Raw genomic sequence first — 22,882 nt, forward strand, 5'->3', positions numbered from 1 at the left:
AACAGGAAACGAAACGAATTCGATGTTACATCACAACGATTACAATGGGATTTTAAGAGCAGGTAAACACGGATTGATACGATTCATCCAGAAATTAGCACATGGTATATGATAGTAACGACCAGCTAGATTAATATATACTAAATGATAGTTAGTTTGCTGTTGTTGAGAAAAACTGGATGATCCATTGCAATGATTATTAATACACTGGCCATCAGTCAGGCTGATCGATGAAAGACAAACTCCACAATATGAGAATGTAGTTGAATTCATAAAATCCTCAATAACAAATTCATTTTCTGATGTTGAAACAAACTTAAGAGCCTGATCAATTTTATTCTGAAATCCAAGAAAGTTCATTACAAGTAAAAATAAAGTTTAAATAACTTTTAAATAAATAGTGGAGTTTAATAAAAACTAACAAATGACTACTGGGAAATGGATTATTTCCTCAAATATGACCATTATCAGTCAGGAGAGAAGATTTCTTAAAAATTCACATTTTTACTCACTAAGTTGTCTACACTAATTTTAATTCACTCCTTCAAAACTAGTATTTTTAATGGCTAACCCTTAAAGACATCCAGAAATTTTCGACAAATAATCAAGGCCTGTATCGATAGTTTAGAAACTCTCACAGATCATTTTAAATATTAATTATTGTTTTAGAGCAACTAGTCCCTTTGATAAGTTTGGATAGCGTAATGAGACGTCTTTTCGTTACAATATCCAAATTACTATTTTGTTGTCTCCATTTAAACAACAGGTAAATGAGCATTGAGTCCTGTGATGGATACGTTTCACCAAAAATGCTGAGTTGAGGTTTCTATCATTACCTAGATAAAGAATATCAACAGGAAGTATTGTAACTGCATATCAGTAGACAGATTATAAGGAAAATTGATATTATACACCGAAAATCTGCTAAAGAGTTCGTTATAAATTTAGGCAAACTCAACAGAAAGAGTAAATTCATTCGTTATTCATGTTTTTTAGAATTAATGTCAGAAACAACAGTGGTTGGTAAGATTTCTTTCAAGTAAAAATGATCTTTTATAAAAATTGAGAGCTCATTTTTTTGACCAAGGTATATGGTCGACGATCTCTAAAAGTGGTTATCAAAAATGTTTATTTATACTAACAGAAGCATTACCAACAAAGTAGTTAGTCGTAATCTGTGAAAAATATAATTCTATAGTGAGATCCGGGATGAAAGGTAACTTTAAAGAGTACTATTATAATGGATTGGAAATCTTATTCTGCTAACTCCCAGCTTCAATCTTCAGATTATCTTGATCTTACCTTTGTGTTATTGCTAACTTCTGTCGATTACTTCCATCACTGAATGTAAGTGAATTATGTATGCTGAGTCGTCAGTTCCTTTCCCTTCCATATTTTCTCACACACTCCCCCATACAACGTAAACACAAGCAAGACGCAAACCAATATATGTTTGCAACCCATTGGTGGATTCACCCTTAGGGCGATTCCAGCCATTTAGTCGAGTTGTACACTATAATACAGAAATTTGTTTTAGGTCGACATGCAAATAATGATAAATAACAAATATTTAAAAAATACCTTTAGATCAGTTACAACAGCAAATGATGACAATTTACGAAATGAATTTTCAATATCCGTAAACACTTGATGCATAGACGGATTAAGTACATCTAAATGTAAATTAAAAGATAGGTAATGGGACAATAAGAACTATATATATATATATATATATATATATATATATATATATATATATTGCACAACTGGTACTGGAAATACTCTACTGTAACTAAATTTATGGTATTGAATAAATTTATTACTATTTTATTCAATTAATAATACAAATGATGAATATTTCAATAGTTGTTTAATTAAGATCAGTCTGTGAGGTAAGCTATAAAATCTAGCTTTGTGAAGTTATTATTCAGCAACATTATTTCTCTTCATAAAATCAATTGATTAGGATTTATTTAACTTAACGATTGAAACGTGCTAACAAGAATCTAAAACCTAAATCAATAATGTTAATGAAATAAGAAAGTGGATTATTTAAGAAGCATAACTACTCACTGTAATTCTTGGCTGAAATGCTAATTCGTCTTGTCATCAAATAAATTTCAGTGGCATCTGCAATAAAACGAAATAACACATATGCTTTACGGTTAACTAAGACAAAATGGTTTCAAAAAATTACTTTAATTTGAAGTCTGCATATGCTAATTCACAAAAATTTCAGATAACTTGGATGATATAACTAATATTATATGATGAAAATCTATACAGCATTTGCGGTTATCGGTAACGTTCTCAATGTTCACCAACACTATAGTATTCAGAACTTTCCGTCATTATTTCGTGTTTAGGGGATATGTTCTATATAATGGTACTTTTCATCAAAGAATTTATTTTCAGTGGCCGGAGTAGTCTGTGAATATCTTCTATTAATATCTTCAGTGTAGTCCATCTCAAAACGCCAGACGAAAAACACAGATACAGTAAATGTTAGACTTCGAAATGAAAGTTTTGTTTAAAATCATACTCATCCATTAAATGAACAGAAAATGACCCAAAGTACAGGGTACGATATGCTTAGTGAACAATGAAAACAAAACGGATAAATCCAGGCTGTTTAACTCTTATATTGGTTTGATTTTGGAATATACCATTTTTTTTATTACATCAAATTGATTGTTTTCGCATGGCTTTTCCATACAAATAAAACAATTAAACCATTTAACGTTCAGTTTCTAAGATGTCATTGTTCGTGTATACTGATACAATCAAGTCACTTGAGTCACATGTTTTACATTTTCCGGGTGAAGTGGAAATTAAAACTTCATTTTATTATAAGTATTACTGTGGTGAACGGAAAACTCAGGTGGCGAAGACCAATTTATTGTCCAATGCGAAATCGCACAGTGGTTTAGTAAAATATGAAGATCATATATTAAATACATCATTTGCACGTATTTGAATTGTTTCTTAGAAACTTGATTGTTCCTTCATGCCGTATGTTATCATGATTGCTTTCAGTTCCCTTCTCTCTTCTCTTCACTTAGGTCTTCTCAATCTTCTGCTTGCAGACATTCCACTGCCAATTGGTGCTGTATACTACTTATATCTGTCAGAATACACTACATCACAACTAAAATTTAATTTAACAATTTTATGATAAATGATAACCGGGTGAAAATGTTTATATTGAAAATTACATATTCATAATATTCTATTGAGTGGGAGTTCAAATTTATAGAATTTTGCGAATTCGTGTAATTTCGCACTTTTACATATCCGACTGATCATAGTTAGAGAACCACTGAAAACCATGAATTGGACAACTATTTCGTCTCATTGTGAGACACCTCAACAGGCTACATACACAATCCCAGTAGACATTGAATGAGAACTTTTAAGTAAATCAGGATGCAGTTAGTTGTTATTTCATTAAATTTATAAATTTAGGGATAAAACCAGTTGCCCTTCGTTTAATAAACATACCTAATTCACCTCCTAAATGACCTCAATTTCTAATTACTTTGAAATGTTTATGCAAAGTTGATGGATGGATGTCAGAGTAAATGTGATCGGTCATTGAGCGTGCAGAAACGGACACTCAGTATACTGATTTAAATGTGATTTCTTTTCCCCATTGATTTCTACTGACTGAGAGTGACTGGTTATAATTGTGTGGAATAATGTATTGTCTAGCATTAACTCTGGTTTTCTGTTACTGGTTCTGAACCAGGCATCTCATATAACGTGACCTAGTTTGTGTATAGTGTACTATTCGAGTATCCAATCTAGAACCATTATAAACTAGATATGCTGTTGAGAAAAGATAAATTTTAAATTGCCACGTTATATCAGAAGTTATCTACAGTCACACTTTTAAAAGTTGACATCAAAATTGTAGTTTCGTAATAACGAAGGTCCTCGAAGCTATCCGATGTGGAGCTTTAGATGCTAACTTTTGTTGAATTCATAAATTATTTATCTATGTGAACACATAAACATTGGTACATGGAACACCAAAAACATATGAGCTATACAGTAACAACGAAGTTGTGAAGAGAGATAAAAAGGAGGGTAAACATAACAAAAGGAAGAGAAACATTGAAGAGTAATTAGCGTATGAGAGTGTAACAATGATAATAATAGTAATGGGGGAAGCAGATCAGTCAGGAAGAATACAACCAGAAAGAACTCTTTCAGTTAAGGAAGCTATAACCACTCTTTATGAATAAAGTAAAAGAAGGTTACAGCACGAACGCCACTGGCTTCTATTCTGAGCCACGTCTGATAACGTCTCTAGCCATTGTGTTACACCATCTCTAGAACCCCAACCAAGGAGTCATGAAGGACCAGCAGAGGCCTGTCCTATACAGCTTTCTTTCATACCACGACACCATGTCATACACTGACTATCTCTCCGCTTTTTCCAACCAGTCCCAGAGTCGGCAAATAATGCAGGAGGAATTCTGTGGGACGACATTCGTAAAACATGTCCAAGCCACCGAAGTCGATGTTTCAAGATGGTGACACCAGTTAAATTATTGTCTCTGTGTCCAAACACACGGTCCCAAACCTGTACATTATTAACATGGTGTTGCCACTGAATGTCAGAAATCCTTCGAGAAAACAGTGATCAAACACAGAGAGTCGTCTAACATCCTCAACTCGGAGGCCACGTTTCACAGGAATAGAGCAAAACCACTCTCGATGACATGTTGTACACTCGGTCTTTTACAGCCGGACTAACATCACGAAGACACCAAAGATGGCCCAGATTGGCACAAGCCTCTCTGGCCGACACTGTACGTGAATTGATCTCATCACTGACGCCAACACCAGAACTTACTCAACAGATACCCAGATATATGAACTTCTCGGCTTTGCTATCTGCTCAATATCACTTGGAAGGTGCAAAGCACAAGCCGCGCCTACAGACACTGACTACCGACTGATTAAATGTGGGTTGCATGGCTCGGGTATCATGGGACAGTAAAACAATATCATCCGCATACTCGGGGTTGAAAAGTCTTTTTCTCCAAGTAACAGATCCACACCACCATTACCTACATCCATCAGAGCTGTTTCCAGAATATCAGGATGTGAAAGTTGAAGAGGAATATTGAGATTCGGTAACCCTGCCTGATCCCATCGCTTTAATGAATTAATGGAGGTGGTTGTATGTTTTCACTCTATCTGAGGTGTGAGTATATGGGGCGTTCAAGATGTTAAAACAGTTTTCAGACACACCTTTCTTTAATAGGCAATCCCAGATAACAATCCTCTGCAAAAAATCGAAGGCGGTTCACATGTCAAGAAACACTACGATTGTTGGTTTGTGATAAGTATGACGATGTTCTAACATATGGCGGAGGGTCAAGACACGACTAATACATCCTCGGGCAGAAGGAAAACCAGTCTGCTCCTCTTGAGTCAACCTTTTTCGGGTTTCGAACAATCACCGAAGTATCACAGCCAATGCTCATCCATACTTTTCGGTTGGTTGATAGCTAGCCTAGAACCTAGCTCGGTTTGATATTTAGTTGCAACAGAAGCCGCAACCAATTTACTGACATCTATCTGTTTAGGACGATGAATTCGTTGGCCACTGAAATATAAAATAAGATTAGTGCAAACAAGCGCATGATCAGAGACCAGATACGTACTCCAAAAGGAGTGGCAGTCTTGTACACAACCATACCAACGGCAGTAGATCACGATGTGATCAATGTGAGTCCAGGTTTGAGATGTAGAGAAAAGACACCAGGTAGCACATTGGCGATGACTGTGTCGAAAGTTAGTGTTAGTCAGAAACAGGTCGCAGTCTGCGCAAATCCGCAGTAGACGGTAACCGTTGTTTGACCTGAGACCAACAAGTCCCCATCGACCACCTGAACAACTCTGTTCTGTGGGTAGACGCCCGGCCTGAGCATTCAAGTCTCCGGCTAGTACTACAATATCCGTCGAAAGCATTTAACAGTTAACTGGTAGTGAAACTCACCCTTGGTCTCATCCGAACTGCAATCTGTTGGAGTGTAGGTGGAGATGATGAAAAGACATCGTTTCTAACACCGGTCTTTACGCATTTTGATGGATCTTTCTAATCTAATAGCACATAACCAACTTCTAATGGGAATGCAACCGGTCAGTGTTGCCTCAGCTTTAGCGCTTAGTGTGACACCAAGGCCAGCAAAGCCAGACGAAGGTGCCACAGGGTCCTCGGATAAACGCATATGAAACAAGTTCTCCAAAGCGAAAGACGGAGAGCGAATTTGTAGTACTTCACTAGTCTTAAACAGCCCCCAAATGTCCTGGTATGACCGAGAGTGGGGAGGGCCTGCCCTCTCTCTCGAAGTGCTCTCACATGACCACGCGTATATAGCCCCTGCCAGGGAAGTCCTACTCACCGCCTTCTCGTGGCGAGGGTGTTGTTCACAAAAGTGAGAGGACGAAAAGCGAATGTCCGGCGCTTTAACCGGGTTGGTGGACACGGAAAGTCCGGCTAGGGGAGTTGCAAAACCCTGATTCCAAACCAATGGTGCACATGGGCTCCAGCATCCTGAAGGAACAAATTGCGTATGGACCAATCGTCGGTCACCGGCTAACATGGGATTGCATCTACTCACAATGCTCCACTGCCTTGTGGATCAGATCTTTAGGTCAAAGGCTCCGGGTGTGTCCCCCTAAGAAAACCACCTGCTTCGGGTTGGGTACGCGGGCAGTATCACAGCCCTTATACAAATCAAATGAGATTTGTTGGAGCATATGTATCTGGTGGCCCTTTGTACCAATATTTATGTGTTTAAATAAATAAATAAATAAGTCTTAAACACAGGTCTCTGATAGACAACAGACATCAATGTTGAGACTTTCTAAAGACATAGCCAACCCTATCTGTTGTCCGATCTGTATTAGTGTGTGAACGTTGAAGGAAGCCAGTTTGAATGTTATACGTGGTTTCAGAAATACTATTTCAGTATTCGTATCCAATGGCAGCCGTCAACTTTCGACCAATCAGTGACTTGAAATGGCTTAAATAGGACAGGGTTCCCATCAGAGGTGAGCTGCTGTATATGTTGAAAAATAAAGTACGCAAAATGAGAATAAAGGGGAGTACCTAAGTAACGTAGTATAAAAAAGGAATAAAAAGGAGTGTTATCATACGATTGTGAATACGATTTGTGTGAATGAGAGTTGAAGCAAGAGTAATTTCCCAGTAGTAGTTACCTTATCTTTAAAAATTATTAGGATCTGCATGTTTTTTTAAAAAATTCTCACTTGCTTTTCAAGGATAAGGAGAAACTTAATCCTGAAGACAAACTACTTCAAAGTTGGATTAAAACATTATAATTGAAATAAATATTGTTAAAGGATGAATTATTTCATCTTATAACATATTTATTGAAGACATACCCAATAAGAAATTACATCCTTCTTCACTTTCTGCAAATTCAAACTGATCTTCCATACTTTTAAGGGAAGATAAAACTAACAATGAATCATTGAATACTTTCAGGCAATCAGTCAAACAATGAAGCCATTGTTCGTATAAAGATTCTGAAGAATTCATTTTATTCTGAAATCAAGAGAATTCATTACAAATTTACTGAGTAAAAAATCGAAGTACAGTTGCCTTTTAGTGGAAATATAATCTTATATATATCCAATCATTAGTGTTTTTTGTGAACAAACAGTTTCAATGAATGTCATTGAAATGGTTTAAATGATTGATTATTTTATATTCAACAGACTTAAATCTTAAACTTCACATAATAGTACACTTTAGAATTGCTAAGTATTTCACCATGTAACATAACACTAAAAACTTATGAATCTGATAAAGCTCGGTATTCTGCGCAGATGTATGAAGGTAAAACTTATATTTTGTCAAACACTCCGATTAGTTTTTGCTTAATTATTATTCAGTGAAGATTATGCAGACGAAGTGAGAAACTGTTTGTTTATTTAAAATTAAAAGACAAGCGTTTTTATATAATATTTCTAACCTGCACAACATTATAAGCATTTTTCTGTATTGGTAATTTTAACGGAGTATTATTAATTGCTGTAGCTAGTGAATTCGAATGAGAAAGCTTATCAAAAATTTCAATCGGTTTTGATGCATTAACAGAATAACTAGTTTGAAAATTTCCAAACTCTTCATCAAATAGGTAGTTGTGAGAGCTAAAAAAGAAGTAATTAGAAATAAAACCAATTTGAAGATATAAATGTTTAAGTATAATTAACGGTCAAATAATGAAGGGGAAAAAGCATCTTCAAGATTAAGTCAGAAATAACAACCGAACAGGTATCATACGAAAACTAGTGACTACAATAGAATTAATTCAGGGAACTCTTCTTAAAATTCTAGTCTATCGACATGAACTGGATCAGCCTTGACAGAGTAATCTCACAGACACGAAACAATCAGTTGGTATTTAACTATGCACATCACATATGCTGTCGACAAATCACTCTAACATTTATACATCGACGACTACAGACCATAATAGATATTTAGTTCCTGTCTTTTGACCATTAAGCACTGAGATAAGATGAAACATGTTTGAGTACAGTCATGTTAATATCTTAGTTAGATAACTGTGGTGACAATAATATTTTCACTAGCATACAGTTCATAAAGGTGTAGTCGATTATCACGCTGTGAATATATAAGTATTTAAAGAAAAACCACACATATTATTCGTGAAAATTACGTATGAAACTACTGATGTTGAAATGAAGTGGCGAAACACGAAAATACGGTAGTTTATCCAATAACACCATGGTCATAAAAGTTAATCCAGTTTTGCTCGGATAGTTTTAAGTTATCAAACTCAATCAGGAATGTCGAAGAGTGGTTTGATGAGTTTGGATGGTTTTCGATAGATAATAAATTTGAGATCGATACATTGAATAAGACATGATAGCTACTAAAGGACTTATCAAAAGTTGGGTAACATAAAGAATACATGATTATAAGTATAAAGATATCAAAAGTAAACAACCAGATATTAACAAGTAGAATGAAAGTGGCTAAAATCTAAACATATTACTTGCCTCATGACTGATTTTTCCTGTCCATTAATATCAGCTTCTGTAGCGACTTTCGGGATATTATTACTATTAAGCTCTGGTTGCTTAACCTGAAAACCCAAAATCAGCAAGCAGGTGAAAGAAAAACACTAAAACAGAGTAGATAAAGTATAAAGAAAAAGAGATGGTACTAAAATGCTATGAAATAGAATACTAAATTCTCCTTTCTTGTAATTACTGATTGTTGGTTTCACCGGCTTTGATGTCTTCCTCAAGAGGTCAAAAATATATGATGACCGATACTCTTCAGAAAGTTTGCATAATTAACAGAGTTATAGGATTAAAAGTAGTGAGGTAGAATGCCAAGTTTAGTGAAATAGTAAGGTTTTTTGATAAGTCATGAGTCTTTATAGATTTAAAACTTGCTCTTCCCACTAAATTTAGAACACCCATATGAGTAGATGACAATCCGTTACACAAAAAAGAATATAGCTAATGAAAACTTCCATAACTGGTTGTAATAAGACTATTTAGTTATAAACATCTTAAGAAATAGATTAGTGGAGATGGGCATCAAAGCCAACAGTATAAGATAAAGCGGTAAAAAAGTACATTAATTTGCTATATATCGGTAAATGCCAACTTAACAAAGAGAAGCAATGCTCAGTGTTGAATGTATACCAGATCAAGCGACCAGAAGTTTTTGGTGGGGTTTTATTCTCTGAACTGGATCGTTCGGTCGTGAAGCTTTCATCGTCCTTCGAACGACATCATCAGCACGAAATTCGACAAGAAGTTTTCCCATAAGCATGATCATATGACTAATCATGAATTAAAAGATGAGTCTCTGTTTCTGAAAGTCTCATTGTTTCAGGACTGGATGTGAACCCTAAACACTACATATCCTTAAGAACAAATAGGAAGTCATCAACAGGTTCAGTACCCAACAAATTGTTTACTTTAAATAACTAAATAGACAATGAGATTAGATCTAAACAGTCCAAAATGTAACTGAAAATCATAATATTAACGAAATCATATACATCATGACAAGGCAATAAATTGAGCATTTCCCAATGATTAGAAATTAAAGAGTGAAGACATGATAAGATATCTTCACCCTCCGCCAAATGTTAGAACATCGTCATACTTATCACAAACCAACAATCGTAGTGTTTCTTGACATGTGAACCGCCTTCGATTTTTTGCAGAGGATTGTTATCTGGGATTGCCTATTAAAGAAAGGTGTGTCTGAAAACTGTTTTAACATCTTGAACGCCCCATATACTCACACCTCAGATAGAGTGAAAACATACAACCACCTCCATTAATTCATTAAAGCGATGGGATCAGGCAGGGTTACCGAATCTCAATATTCCTCTTCAACTTTCACATCCTGATATTCTGGAAACAGCTCTGATGGATGTAGGTAATGGTGGTGTGGATCTGTTACTTGGAGAAAAAGACTTTTCAACCCCGAGTATGCGGATGATATTGTTTTACTGTCCCATGATACCCGAGCCATGCAACCCACATTTAATCAGTCGGTAGTCAGTGTCTGTAGGCGCGGCTTGTGCTTTGCACCTTCCAAGTGATATTGAGCAGATAGCAAAGCCGAGAAGTTCATATATCTGGGTATCTGTTGAGTAAGTTCTGGTGTTGGCGTCAGTGATGAGATCAATTCACGTACAGTGTCGGCCAGAGAGGCTTGTGCCAATCTGGGCCATCTTTGGTGTCTTCGTGATGTTAGTCCGGCTGTAAAAGACCGAGTGTACAACATGTCATCGAGAGTGGTTTTGCTCTATTCCTGTGAAACGTGGCCTCCGAGTTGAGGATGTTAGACGACTCTCTGTGTTTGATCACTGTTTTCTCGAAGGATTTCTGACATTCAGTGGCAACACCATGTTAATAATGTACAGGTTTGGCACCGTGTGTTTGGACACAGAGACAATAATTTAACTGGTGTCACCATCTTGAAACATCGACTTCGGTGGCTTGGACATGTTTTACGAATGTCGTCCCACAGAATTCCCCACCCTCATTTTCCCTTCCTATTCTCATTGTTTTGTGTGGCATATATATATATCTGGTGCCCACTTTTACCAATATTGATGTGTTCAAATAAAGAAATAAGAGATTAAAGAGTATTTCTAATCCTATTTTATTGACAGTTGATATGACAAACGTAAAAAATAACTTACAGAGGTATTAAAAGAAGCAAAATCAGACCACTCAGGGTCATTTATAGGTGGGGTTCTCGATGAAACGAAATGCGTGAAGGGATCTGGTATCTTGTAAACAGAATTATTTAATGTGCTGGAGTTTGTAGATGACTGAATAGATTGGTGACGAGAATCGCTATCCAAGTGGTTGGAAAATGCAGAAAATGCTACTATGGGGGGTTGAAAGGGAAACTTTGAACATCCTGAGACCAGTGAATCTCGAAAACTAGTTGGGAGATTTTCATAAGTAACTAACTCCGGCCCAGAAATCGTATCTGTAAAATTGGACAGCCTACTGGAGTTAGGGATTTGTATCATAGGGACAGGTGGACATATTTGTTCGTAAAGTGATTGGATAGTAATAGTTTCGGAAAGAGAACATGATTGGAATTCCCATTGCTTACGTTGTACCAGGCCGATTAAAGCTAAGGCAGTCACTAACTCAGTCGGTGTAAACCAACCAGGTCGGGTGCAGCTTGTAAGTGACCAAATATGATACAATGTTTCTGTGCTCAAATTCGACGAGCGAAATATCTCGTAAATTATTGAGCTGTCGAGACCATAACTAGGAAAGACAAAAAAATTTTCAGATCACGAAACGTTTAACTGATCAAACCAAAATGCTTGTTACAGAAATAAACAGAAACTGGGAATTATTTGTGGCCATCTGTGGAATGTGAAGCTAACTGACCTGGTTTGAGCTATACTTCAGTATTTAATGCAAGCAATTCACTCACAAATAACACTTAACTGAATGTGGCTGAAATACAACGAGCCCATTTTGCAGGAACAATAATTATGCATTTACTTTTTTCTGTCGTTATATTATGGGTCCCGAAATCTTCCTATACAACCTTTTCTCCTTCCGAAATCCTACTACGACTACTACTACTACTGATACCGTTACTATTCCTAATACTCTTGGATTCTGCTTTATAATCTCATCTCGCTGTTCTAATGTGTTGTGACAACTTGAACCAATGCGCATATGTCCCAGGTTTAACGTTGAATATGACCAAATGACTGACTAATACATTCGTCACTTTTAGTTAGAACCGTTATTAGTTATCTCACAAGTGTTCAATCGACTTATTCCGATGGCCTTGTTTGTGATTGGCTGTCATCGTAGGCTATATCGTCTTCATGTGCCTTCGGATCTAAGTTGATTGTCTTTGTCGATTGACCTCTGGTCTTGTAACCGGTCGATCTCTTTCGTATAAGTTCAAAGAATCGGTCAATGTCGATGTACCTAGTGATTGTTAGTTGATCTGAGTCTCAAGCTTTTAGAAATTTCTTGGCATTCTTGGAGATATCCGAATCAAAATTTTTGATGTTTTTCCAGTAGAATTCGTTCCAATGGCGTTTTTTATGCACTATGAAGTAACAAAAGAGCATACTTTCACATGTGTTAGGCGCAGAAAATGTCCAGAACGACAATGAAAGCTAGGCCATCATACCACCTAGATCGCAGAAATCAACACCTCTAAAGGCATCTACTTGACCTACAAATTTTCTGCATTATTTCAGCACATGCAGCTGCTAAAAGAGCAACACTTGCTTAATTTCAAAGAGATCTAAATTAATTATATGCCAGTATAATCAAGTTATTGTATATCTATAACCCAATAAAGGATATCACAAAAAATAATGATATATGCTCACGGTTTTATCTAGTTATTCCTTTAAGCACTTTAGCATATTTCATTATTTACAAACAGAGTATTGAAACCTCATCAGAAAATTACACTTCTATTTATTTACATCCCTTACTTGAATTTAAACCAACAGAGAAAGTACGAAAGAAAAAAAAAGTGAGCATATATTCTGTCAAAATGACATTTCTACCTACTAATCAACAACTTCCATCAACCTATTAGTTTCAACTGATAGTGACAGAAATGTACGCGAAAGCTTTTATCCCTAGAAATATTTTAATCTGTATAAGTATAAGGTTACAATGGATCATTATGACTAAAATCTTAAATTAGTGCTTGTGATGTAAACCCAGATAGTCCCTTCCTCTGGCCTAATTACTAGACAACGTAAGACGTGGGACATATTCGTTGATTCAAGTCACCATACCACATCAGCACAGCGAGTTGAAATTATTAATATGAACACCAGATTAGTATAAGTAATAGTATTAAGACGTAAAGAAAACTATCAACTAATATATACATTAAGTGTAGACTATACAAAGATAATCTTAAACACACCTTGTTGTAGCGGCACGAATGGCATTGCCATAAATTGGTGGTAAAGAAGAGAAATTCACTAACCAAGAAGGTTTCTTTAAAGAAGTGGCTGGAGAAAATGACTTCGCAGTATTCAGATATCCAACCTCCGGGAAATCAAGTAAATGCGATGGGTTCTCACACACTTGATCAGTTGAAAATACACCAGAGATTTGGTCTGAGAACTTACCACCACGACTAAGCTAGTTTTAAAGAAAAGAATTCACGCGTAAGATAAAATGGATTGGGATCAACCTGATACGTGTGTAGCGGTTCATGATGCTGACTGATAATAGGACAAATAAGCTTGATTTGCTTATGGTGTTGGAGAAATGACCGTTTGCCGGCCAAAAGACTAGTACAATGTGCAGTAATTTGCTGTTACTTCATGGATGTGAAATAGGGCTTTACAAATAGAGGTTATTCACAGGGTGTTAGTATTCAATCATATTTATCTTCGAAGTACTGCTTGTGTCTGTTGGGACCTCTAAGTGAATACCGTTAAGGTAAGACGCAAGTTACCAAAGTAAGTATGCTGAATAGATCAGTTGAGGTGGCTAGGACGTGTATTAAGTAAGCCCAACCACCGCCTACCTCGACACAATGGTGGCTGGCGCAGGAATAGGTTGTGAGGAAGATATGGGAGACCATGAAGTAATAAACTGTTGCACTGACCCGTTCAGGTAGGTGCTAACTACTTGGTTGGAGTCCATGTGATTTTCGTAACCAACATTTAGAGACTTTGACTTGTCTCAGAATAATCTGTAATGCAGCAGATGGATCCACCTTTTGTGTCCCCTTATATACCAAGTTTCTATATTACCTTGCAACTTTTTAATTTATGGATCTACATTTTCTTTTTAAATCATATCTTGTATGTCTTTTCTACTACCCCCAATATTCTTACTACTTATAGTGCTCTAGGATGTTGCTTTGCTGTGGTGTTGAAACTTGAACAGACGCATGTGACTGATCCACTTATTAAATGCAGGTAATGAGTCATATTGGTTTTATGATTAATAAAACTCTGCTGTCTAAACAGAATTAGATGAAGTTGATTTTAATCATGTAACTAACTGGTCGAAAGCCCGGAGTTTTGACCATTAAACGCACTACCGATAAGATTACATGGGAAATATAGCAGAAAACAGTACACAAATAATTATATCATCACTAAAAATAAAAATTAAAGTTGAAAATTTATTACACAGGGATAGTGTCAACCATTCAATAATATTTGGAATGCGAATTAGGATGTTAAGATTTGGCATTAGAGGGATTACATACTAAGTCAAAATAACAATGCACAAACGCGCATTAACTTAAGTCGTCCAACCGCATACCGTAAAGGTAAAGTTACCTGCTTCAGTCTGGGCACCTGGGCAGTATCACAGCCCTCACACAAATCAAATGAGGTTTGTGAGGCGCATATTTATCTGGCGCCTCCTTGTACCAATATTTATGTGTTTGAATAAGTAAATAAAAGGTAAAGTTAACAAAATAAATAGCAAATAAATCGAAATAATTGTGCCCATAGTTATACAAGGATATGGTTCGATGAAGGATGGGTTCGCAAGATGAAATTTAAAAAATAGGTTACATGCCTTAAACTCTACCTCAATAACACGAATATATGCATCCTTTTTAGTTGGCCGGATCTAGACTATCCTATTATTCCATACATTTCACTATTGGCTTATTTTGCCTTATAACTCGCTCATCATAACCATTGGGAACACATTTACGTTCCATTGTTTTTTCTTCACCTGGCGTTGCCAATTCGGTGAAACGATTTTAAGTGGTAGATGAGTAATTGATATCTGCCAGTGCTTAAATACCATAGTGAATAATGAATTAAGAACGATAACTGAAGAAAGAATCACTTGAAAATAACATGAAAATAAAGATGTATATTGAATCTACAAACCGGATTTTGGGTAGAAATACAAGAGTGAGGAGCTTCAGGCAAAGTTGTTTTGACCTTGGAAACAATTGAAACATCTAAAAAGATATAGCATATCGATCTGGGCATACCATCTTTGCTTGTGACGAAACAATTGTCCAGTGCAAGCTTTTTAATATATTCATCAATATGAATTTCCTCTGTTTTTCGTGATAGCATATGTAACCTTAGCTGAGTACTTTCGAATCTCCTTCGCTGCTGTTCGAGTGATGGACCGCATGAGCTAGAACTAAGCAAATAAATAAGTAAATTCGCTTACGTGGAAATATTTGATTTACTAATCATCTTGATGCTATTTATTCAGGCAAGTTACCAACAACCTCGGAGAATAGGGTCATGCATATTTCACATGACACTGAAAGAAATCACACCATTATGGCACTAATCCAATGTCCAAGAAAATCGACCTCAAAAAGTGAGATCCAACTAAAAGAGAGAAGTTAAACCGTATTAAAAAACTATTTTGATGAACGTCACGAAATAAATACTTTGGTGATCCGTTCTTAGAAACCTATCTTCACTGATGTGTGAATAGAATACTTAATTTCATTGAATGAACATAATAAATTCTTTCAGTGAACCATCAAAAGATGTGTAGTGAAATCTTTGAAGGAAGCTAACATAAAAACCTATTGACAAGCCTGAAATGTAAAAGAAATAACTGTCACTTAATTTACGCCATGTAACCAGAACCATCCTAGCGATAACTATAAGAAATATAAAACACAAGTATTTGGTGTGAAGCTGAATGCAGAACATTTGGCAGATGTTTACAAACTGAGGCCAGAAACTATAATAAATATGTCGATTTCGCTTTCAGTAATATGTTGTCATTTTTTAACATTTTACTGTAATCAGCGCGACAACCTTACTTAGGGCGGTAGTGGACAGCAGTGCTTATCAACATACATTAGTCACAAGAATGAATGTTCCTCCCTACTAATACGGTATATATCCGGATTTGACAGACGTACAGCTGTGAGCCTACGGGAACACAGCAATAACGACATAATCACCAAGACATCTCACTGATTAGTATCAAAATTTCGATAGTGAGTATCAACACCCATCGAAATTCCTGAGTCCGAAGTTGTTTCAAAATAACTTGCAAAAACTATGGAAATGAAAAGCTCTACGAAGAATTCTGTAACTTTTAGGTTTTCATTTCAGGAACAAAGAGCAAAATATAGGATATAGGCATACTTGGAGCAATATATATTGCAATATATATAGACATAGTGTTAGTGGGATATAGATTGGATTAAGCATGTTTTATGCATGATGGTGTTGCTGCGCGCTGATTGGTTAATTTTAAACCGATCAGCCCGGGCATATTATTGCAGAAAAATCTATAAGCTTCTTATGCATATACTATAAATATATGAACGATATTTAAACTATTGATTGCTGATTGCGGATTTGCTGTTCACTTATTATTATTATTTTGAATACAATTTGATTCCTGTTCAACGTGTTCTGATTTTGGGGTCTTGTCGAGTGTCATAGTATAAGAATACTAAGCAATAGGAATAGCTGGGTCGTTTATATAGCAACAACCACAACTATAACACATAGTATACTAGGAGGTATATATATACCTCCTAGTATACTATGTCTATCAAAATTCAGGTTTCTCATTCAGAGTACCTTTGAATATTATTCGACGTATTATCGCATTGTTCACAGTAAGAACCACAGTGAAAGAAAATCACGAATTACCTGGTTATAGTTATACCAAAAAAACCACTTGTACATCAAAACAGTAGACTATGACCTTGAATTGAGTATACCGGGTACCTACTAAATCCAATATCGTCATGGTGAGCAGTTTCATACTAAATGAGATATTACTATCATTACCAACATAATCAGTTAGGATGATTCAAGTGCTTGAAAACGAACTAGAGCAAACTTGTCTAGTAGCAAGTGAACAAATGGTTCAAATGGTCCTGGACGAATTAGAAGAAGCTTTCGCTTTACAGGCTTCCGTATCTAGTAGCAGTGAATCACTGGTACCTTCAGGTAGGAAGCTAGATATGTTAACGGTGAAAGAGGAAAAAGATAAAAGGTTGGCAAATAGTAGTAAGATACTATCCCTAGTCCTTAAGAATATGTCAAGTTTCCTCTCAAATGACTCCCGGAAAGGCGCTTGGACTAGGTCAGCTGGCAAGGAATTCTTACATTTGACTACACTTAAAGAGTAGGAAGTGTGTCTATGGTCCATTCTGCTATGTCGTGTCTCCAGTTTCTGGATGTTACCCGACTAACCCTAGGGCCCTTGGGTTTGTGTTGGGACTAAGCTTAAGTAGGTATTTAAGGGGATGTCCAGAAGAGTTTAGGATGCTGTAAGCCATCAGGAGGTCACCTCTAAGGCACCTGTACCCTAATGAGTAAAGGTTCAGTGATTGGAGGCACTCTTCACAAGGCTCGAATCTGAGTCCCAGAAATGATTTCGTGACTCGACGTTGGATTCGTTCCAGAGTGTCCTTATCCTTTTGGAGTGATGGAGGGTAGGCTATGTTACCGTACTCTGGATGAGGACGAATAAAACAGTTGAAGATCAGGTTGAAAGTTCCTTCATTGAGCTGGCAGAAAATGTGCTTCGACGTTGCAAATACAAAGTTTGCTCAGAAGGAATTTTTGTCATAGATAGAGTAAGAATTTAGATCGTGCGATACCAACACTTCTAGATCTTTTACAAATTGAGACACCTCTAGAGGTGAGTTACTTAACTTGTATTCATAGCCTGCAACATGTCTCAGACGGCTAACTTTACGCTTCGAAGTGTCATAGGAAAATCAATTGTCATTCGCCCAACTTCTTGTTCTGTGTTCATAAACACGCCTATAAAGCTATTTACGTATTTAGCGTCCCCTTCATTTCTACATCCTTAGTTTCTTCCTTTTCTTCTTTAAAGTGAATTCAATATCCTTCCCAACTACACAGAACCTGATTTATTATTATTCTATTATTATTATTTTATTTTTCTTTACTTTTTGGTACTGAAGCCTGTCACCTCTTGTTGCTTTTGTGCATATATTCCATACTTTTTTGAATTGCCTGTATGCATTGTTGTTACCAGTTCGTTTGTATTCCGCCCAGCAGTGCCTTTTGCGGCTGAGCAAACGAAGAATGCGGTTCTTTATGACTGTATGATGCTTGTAGATTTTGAGGACCGTTAGCGGAACAGACCGCTTTGTAGTATATAAGATCATGTGCAGTAAGAAATCCCAATTGACATCTACACGAAGTTAAGGGTGAACTTCCCAGTTCACTTGCCATAGTTTTTCTGTAAAGCTGACACATCCAACCGTTCGAAATTACAGAGCCTGTTGTCGGTAGGATGCCTTAGCTCAGTTTCGCAGATAAAACTGAAAGCTATGGCGGCGTGATCACTTTTACTCAAGGGAACCAATAGTGAGAGGTTGTCAACTAAGAATTTTTCTTTCGTAAATACGCAGGCTAAGTGTGATGGCGTCTGACTGTTTCTCCAACGAGTTGCCGACTTCACATTTTCGAATAATCCCAGGTCACCGATGAGGTTGAAGAACAGAGCTTCAATAGAGTTGTCACCTCCAATGTATATATGTTCCACGAAGTTGATTCTAGGAAGATTGAAGTCTGGTGGAATCAGGATATGAGTGAATTCGAGAAGCATAGAGCGGGATAACCCTTCCAGCATGCGATTGTCGTACTGGATGTCAGCAAGGACTTCCTGTAGATGACTCCAGCTAGACACCTTGAGGTGGTTGACAACCTTACTCAGCACAATACACATTCATCAGGATTGATAAGCTCTTGATTGTGCACTTGATATCCTTCTGTAGTGGTATTTGTCCCTACCACACAATCCTCAAAGCTGAACATAAGATAACTGGGAAAATGCATATTCAACAATTAACACGAAGAGAAGATAAATAATGGAAAAGGCAGGAAGAATTAGTTGGATAAATCGGATGGCATGGCCCGACTTCTCAGACGTGGTCATTCTTTATAACTCGTCTTTATTCTCATTAAATATATTATCTTCAGCCTAAATGTGTTCTTCAGAGGTACTATAATGTCATATTGTCAATTGTTTGAGATACGATGAGCCAGTGAGGACAATGATGTGACTTCCACGTAAGATCTTATAGACTAGGTAGTCAAAAAATGACATATCTAACATTTGAAGATCAGGTCTATCATTATGATGGTACTAATAACAAAACAGGTCATAACTCTACACTTCGAAGCAAGATCGCATTTATAAGGCTACTCCACCGTCCGTTTCCGTTTTCCTGTCATTGTGAAAATGTTATATCTTGTGGTTGAGTGGATGCCTAGTTAGTGTATGACGTGATAAGACCGCTTAACAAGACAGAAATCCTTAGTGCCAATTTTACCATGAAATCAGACCGAGGAAGCTACATGTGCGAGACACTGTTCCACTTTGACGTCAGCTGATGATCTCATAAATATCCCGGGTTAGCATTAGAGAAACTGAAATGCTTTGGTCCAGGATGGTCTCTAGTATGCGAAGACCTCCTTCGATTGTTCTCTAACCGTGCACAGAAGCTTGTTGTACACCAGCATGAAACCTGGCAACTGCCAAAACAACTGAGAGAGGTTATTTTTTCATCATTTGCCAAAAAAGTAGACAGGAGGGACTCAAATTGTTACAGGCCGGTTGCATTTCTATCAACATTGTCAAGGATAACAGAAGGGACGGTTTGTTACCAGGTGCGAGAACACGCGACCAGATCAAAACACTTCATGAAGATCAGAATAGGTTCAGCGAAGAGATTCTCTGCATCTTCAATCTTCTGCTGGCATGAGACAGCTGGATAAGTTGTTGCGACAAAACGATACGGGTCCACGTGATATCATTCAACGTATAATAAGTCTTTAAGAGAGCCCTAGAACAATGGCGAAGCAGATGATGAACTATTGATTCAAATTCTCCCTGCCAAAATTTCATATTATATACACTTATCTTCACATGACGCAAAAAATTCATATTCTCCATGGTAATCCCGGGTAATTGCTACCACAAAGCGCCACCCAGAGCAGTTAGCCACAGAGGGCTTGGAAGTACAGCCCCTCTACTCATACAAAGACAGTCGGATGGAATTATAGCGATACTGGTCCTCATTCACGCGACGTGTGAAGTCGAACATGCGATAACCTAGAAGATTTACATTTGACATTTAACAGCATGAATTTCAGAAATGATGAATTTGGGAGTACTCAGTCAGTCTGTCACGGCCCAGCCGTGCGATTGTGATCACTTTGGGTAACTTACTCCTCTTCATACTAAGCATATTGTTCTAACCCTGACCCACACTTTTTTTCTGAAGTACTTTACACCATATTACTGTCTGTCAATGTAGGACTGGTCGGTTTAGTAAATAATGTGACTTCTATGTCAGAACTTTTAGATTAAGTATTGGTTTCATGGCAAATCTACAATTTTGGGATTATGTCTTTTGTTCCAGTAACAGAGATGAATGCATTTATTACGGAACTAGATCACAATTCTACACCAGCACCTAGGAATTATTTATATCAGTCTTTGAATCGTACGTGCGAGCTCACCGCGAAGTTCGCAACGTTGCCTCTATTTTTTAAAAAGGGGATGAACCTCTTAGACCAAGTATAGAGAGAAACTGATAGGTCTTGTTTATTGTCATTATTCCCCATTGCCACTGATACGTGTTGCTGATTGAACGCTATATTCGGATCCAAGGCTAGTTTCGTAACCCCCAAGCCAGAACTACAAAGCGAATTGAATACGAGAGAAAAGGCACAAAATATGCGGGAAGCACTTTACTCCAAAGGTTCATTTATGTACAGAAAATATTGGGCTTTTATAGTATTTAAGAAGTATTTGGGTTTTCCTGAAAATTCTAGAAAACTACTAAACATAGTAGCAGTGTAGTAATCAGCCACTCAGAACCTCTACATGTGACTTTTCATTTTCGCGATATTTCCCGCTAAACTTCTAATCAAACGCTAATTGGATAAAATGCTTGTCATGTCTATTGCGAGAAAGTTGCAGGATCATCCCAACAGGAACAACAAAGTTGATGACCGAGCAGGGAAGCAAGTCTTACGAAAGCAGACCTCCATGGGTACGATTATATCGTCTGTGCCATAGCAGAACAGTAGGAGACTTTATAATGAGACACACCATAATAAGTGCATCATGTCACCTAAATTAAAACGTTCCACCAGAAACTCACCACCTCACTGCGTGCAGTAACTCCCAAAAGATTTCTCATCAAAGAGCGAAAACTCGGACATAACTCAACTCTCCTCACCGATACTTTCCATCATTTGGGATGCTCAACTAACCAAAAAATCACAAACTACCAGGTGAGTAGTTCTTGCAAGATATTTGATAAACACGTACTCACTTATGGATTATCACCGCAATCTTTAGCCAGTTGTACCTGATGCATCCCTCGCAATCCACCTACCATTACCACTGTTAGCTTGCTTCTTCTTTGCCTTAAATCATCTCTATTTCCATCTTACTTCACACTTCGTTCTGATAACACTGTTTGGATTGTCATCCATTTAACTTACATATCTACTTACATTCTGATATATTCGTCGTATCCCGAAATGCAGTTTTTTCTCATCTTTATTTTCCTTGCTGTCGCCAAAAAACCTGCTACCTGGTAATGTGACAACTGGTTGGTCTTAAATCCCACTACCCCGAGACAATGAGGCTAAGTCATTGCAAAATAAACCAACCCACTAATAATTGCTAAAGTGACAAAAACAGTGCATTCCATTAGTTGGACTGCCGTCTAATAAAAATTATCAAAGACCCGGAACCGTGCAAAAGCAAACAAATGTGACCACATGAAAATCTTTCAGTTTTTACTTGCACACAGCAACGAAACTGGACATTGAAAACCATTGAAGGTCACTGGCATTGACAACGGTAATACCGCGACTTTTATTGACCCATATGACAGACAAACTGAGTTTATTTATTATTTTTCATACAAAATACGGGTTAAGGCTTATTAATATGAGAAATTGTTTGATAAACTAGTTTGTTTGTAAGTGGATATACAATCTGTGTATTCTGTATTCAATAAGTCTCTGATATCACCCTAATATTGTTATCAATACCAAGATTATGGGAAACCCGAGGAGGACCACATTGCAAGTTTTCGAGTTAAGTTTAGGGGAAAATAAGATAAAAATCTAAAAACGTTTCCTCGAATCGAGGTTTTTTTTCCAAAATTTTAAGTTATTTTGGGTTAATCCCAAAAAATTTCGGCGAAAATTTTTGATTTTTCATAAGAAAACTCAGAAGTATTGGGGTTTTACTAAAGAAAGAAAACGAATGTTTCAAAAGTTTATAAAATTCTGGGGGACGTTTTGTGGAATCCATCTTTGTTCCTCGGTGAAAACCT

The 22,882-nt window shown here is 36.8% G+C and overlaps 1 protein-coding gene across 1 annotated transcript; it reads right to left on the reverse strand.

Annotated features, from left to right (window-relative positions):
* Nucleotides 1-39: 39 nt before the first annotated feature.
* Smp_165030 (hypothetical protein) lies at nucleotides 40-15,752 on the reverse strand (the record flags this gene model as incomplete). Its single annotated transcript, XM_018794500.1, has 11 exons — nucleotides 40-339; nucleotides 1,582-1,673; nucleotides 2,074-2,130; nucleotides 7,426-7,588; nucleotides 8,019-8,196; nucleotides 9,073-9,158; nucleotides 11,250-11,835; nucleotides 13,487-13,707; nucleotides 15,432-15,505; nucleotides 15,539-15,696; nucleotides 15,727-15,752. The coding sequence occupies 11 exons, from the start codon at nucleotides 15,750-15,752 to the stop codon at nucleotides 40-42; spliced, it is 1,941 nt and encodes a 646-aa protein (XP_018648906.1).
* Between the last annotated feature and the right edge of the window lie 7,130 nt (nucleotides 15,753-22,882).

Source organism: Schistosoma mansoni, chromosome 1 (genome assembly GCF_000237925.1).
Source record: "Schistosoma mansoni strain Puerto Rico chromosome 1, complete genome".
Taxonomy (NCBI): domain Eukaryota; kingdom Metazoa; phylum Platyhelminthes; class Trematoda; order Strigeidida; family Schistosomatidae; genus Schistosoma; species Schistosoma mansoni.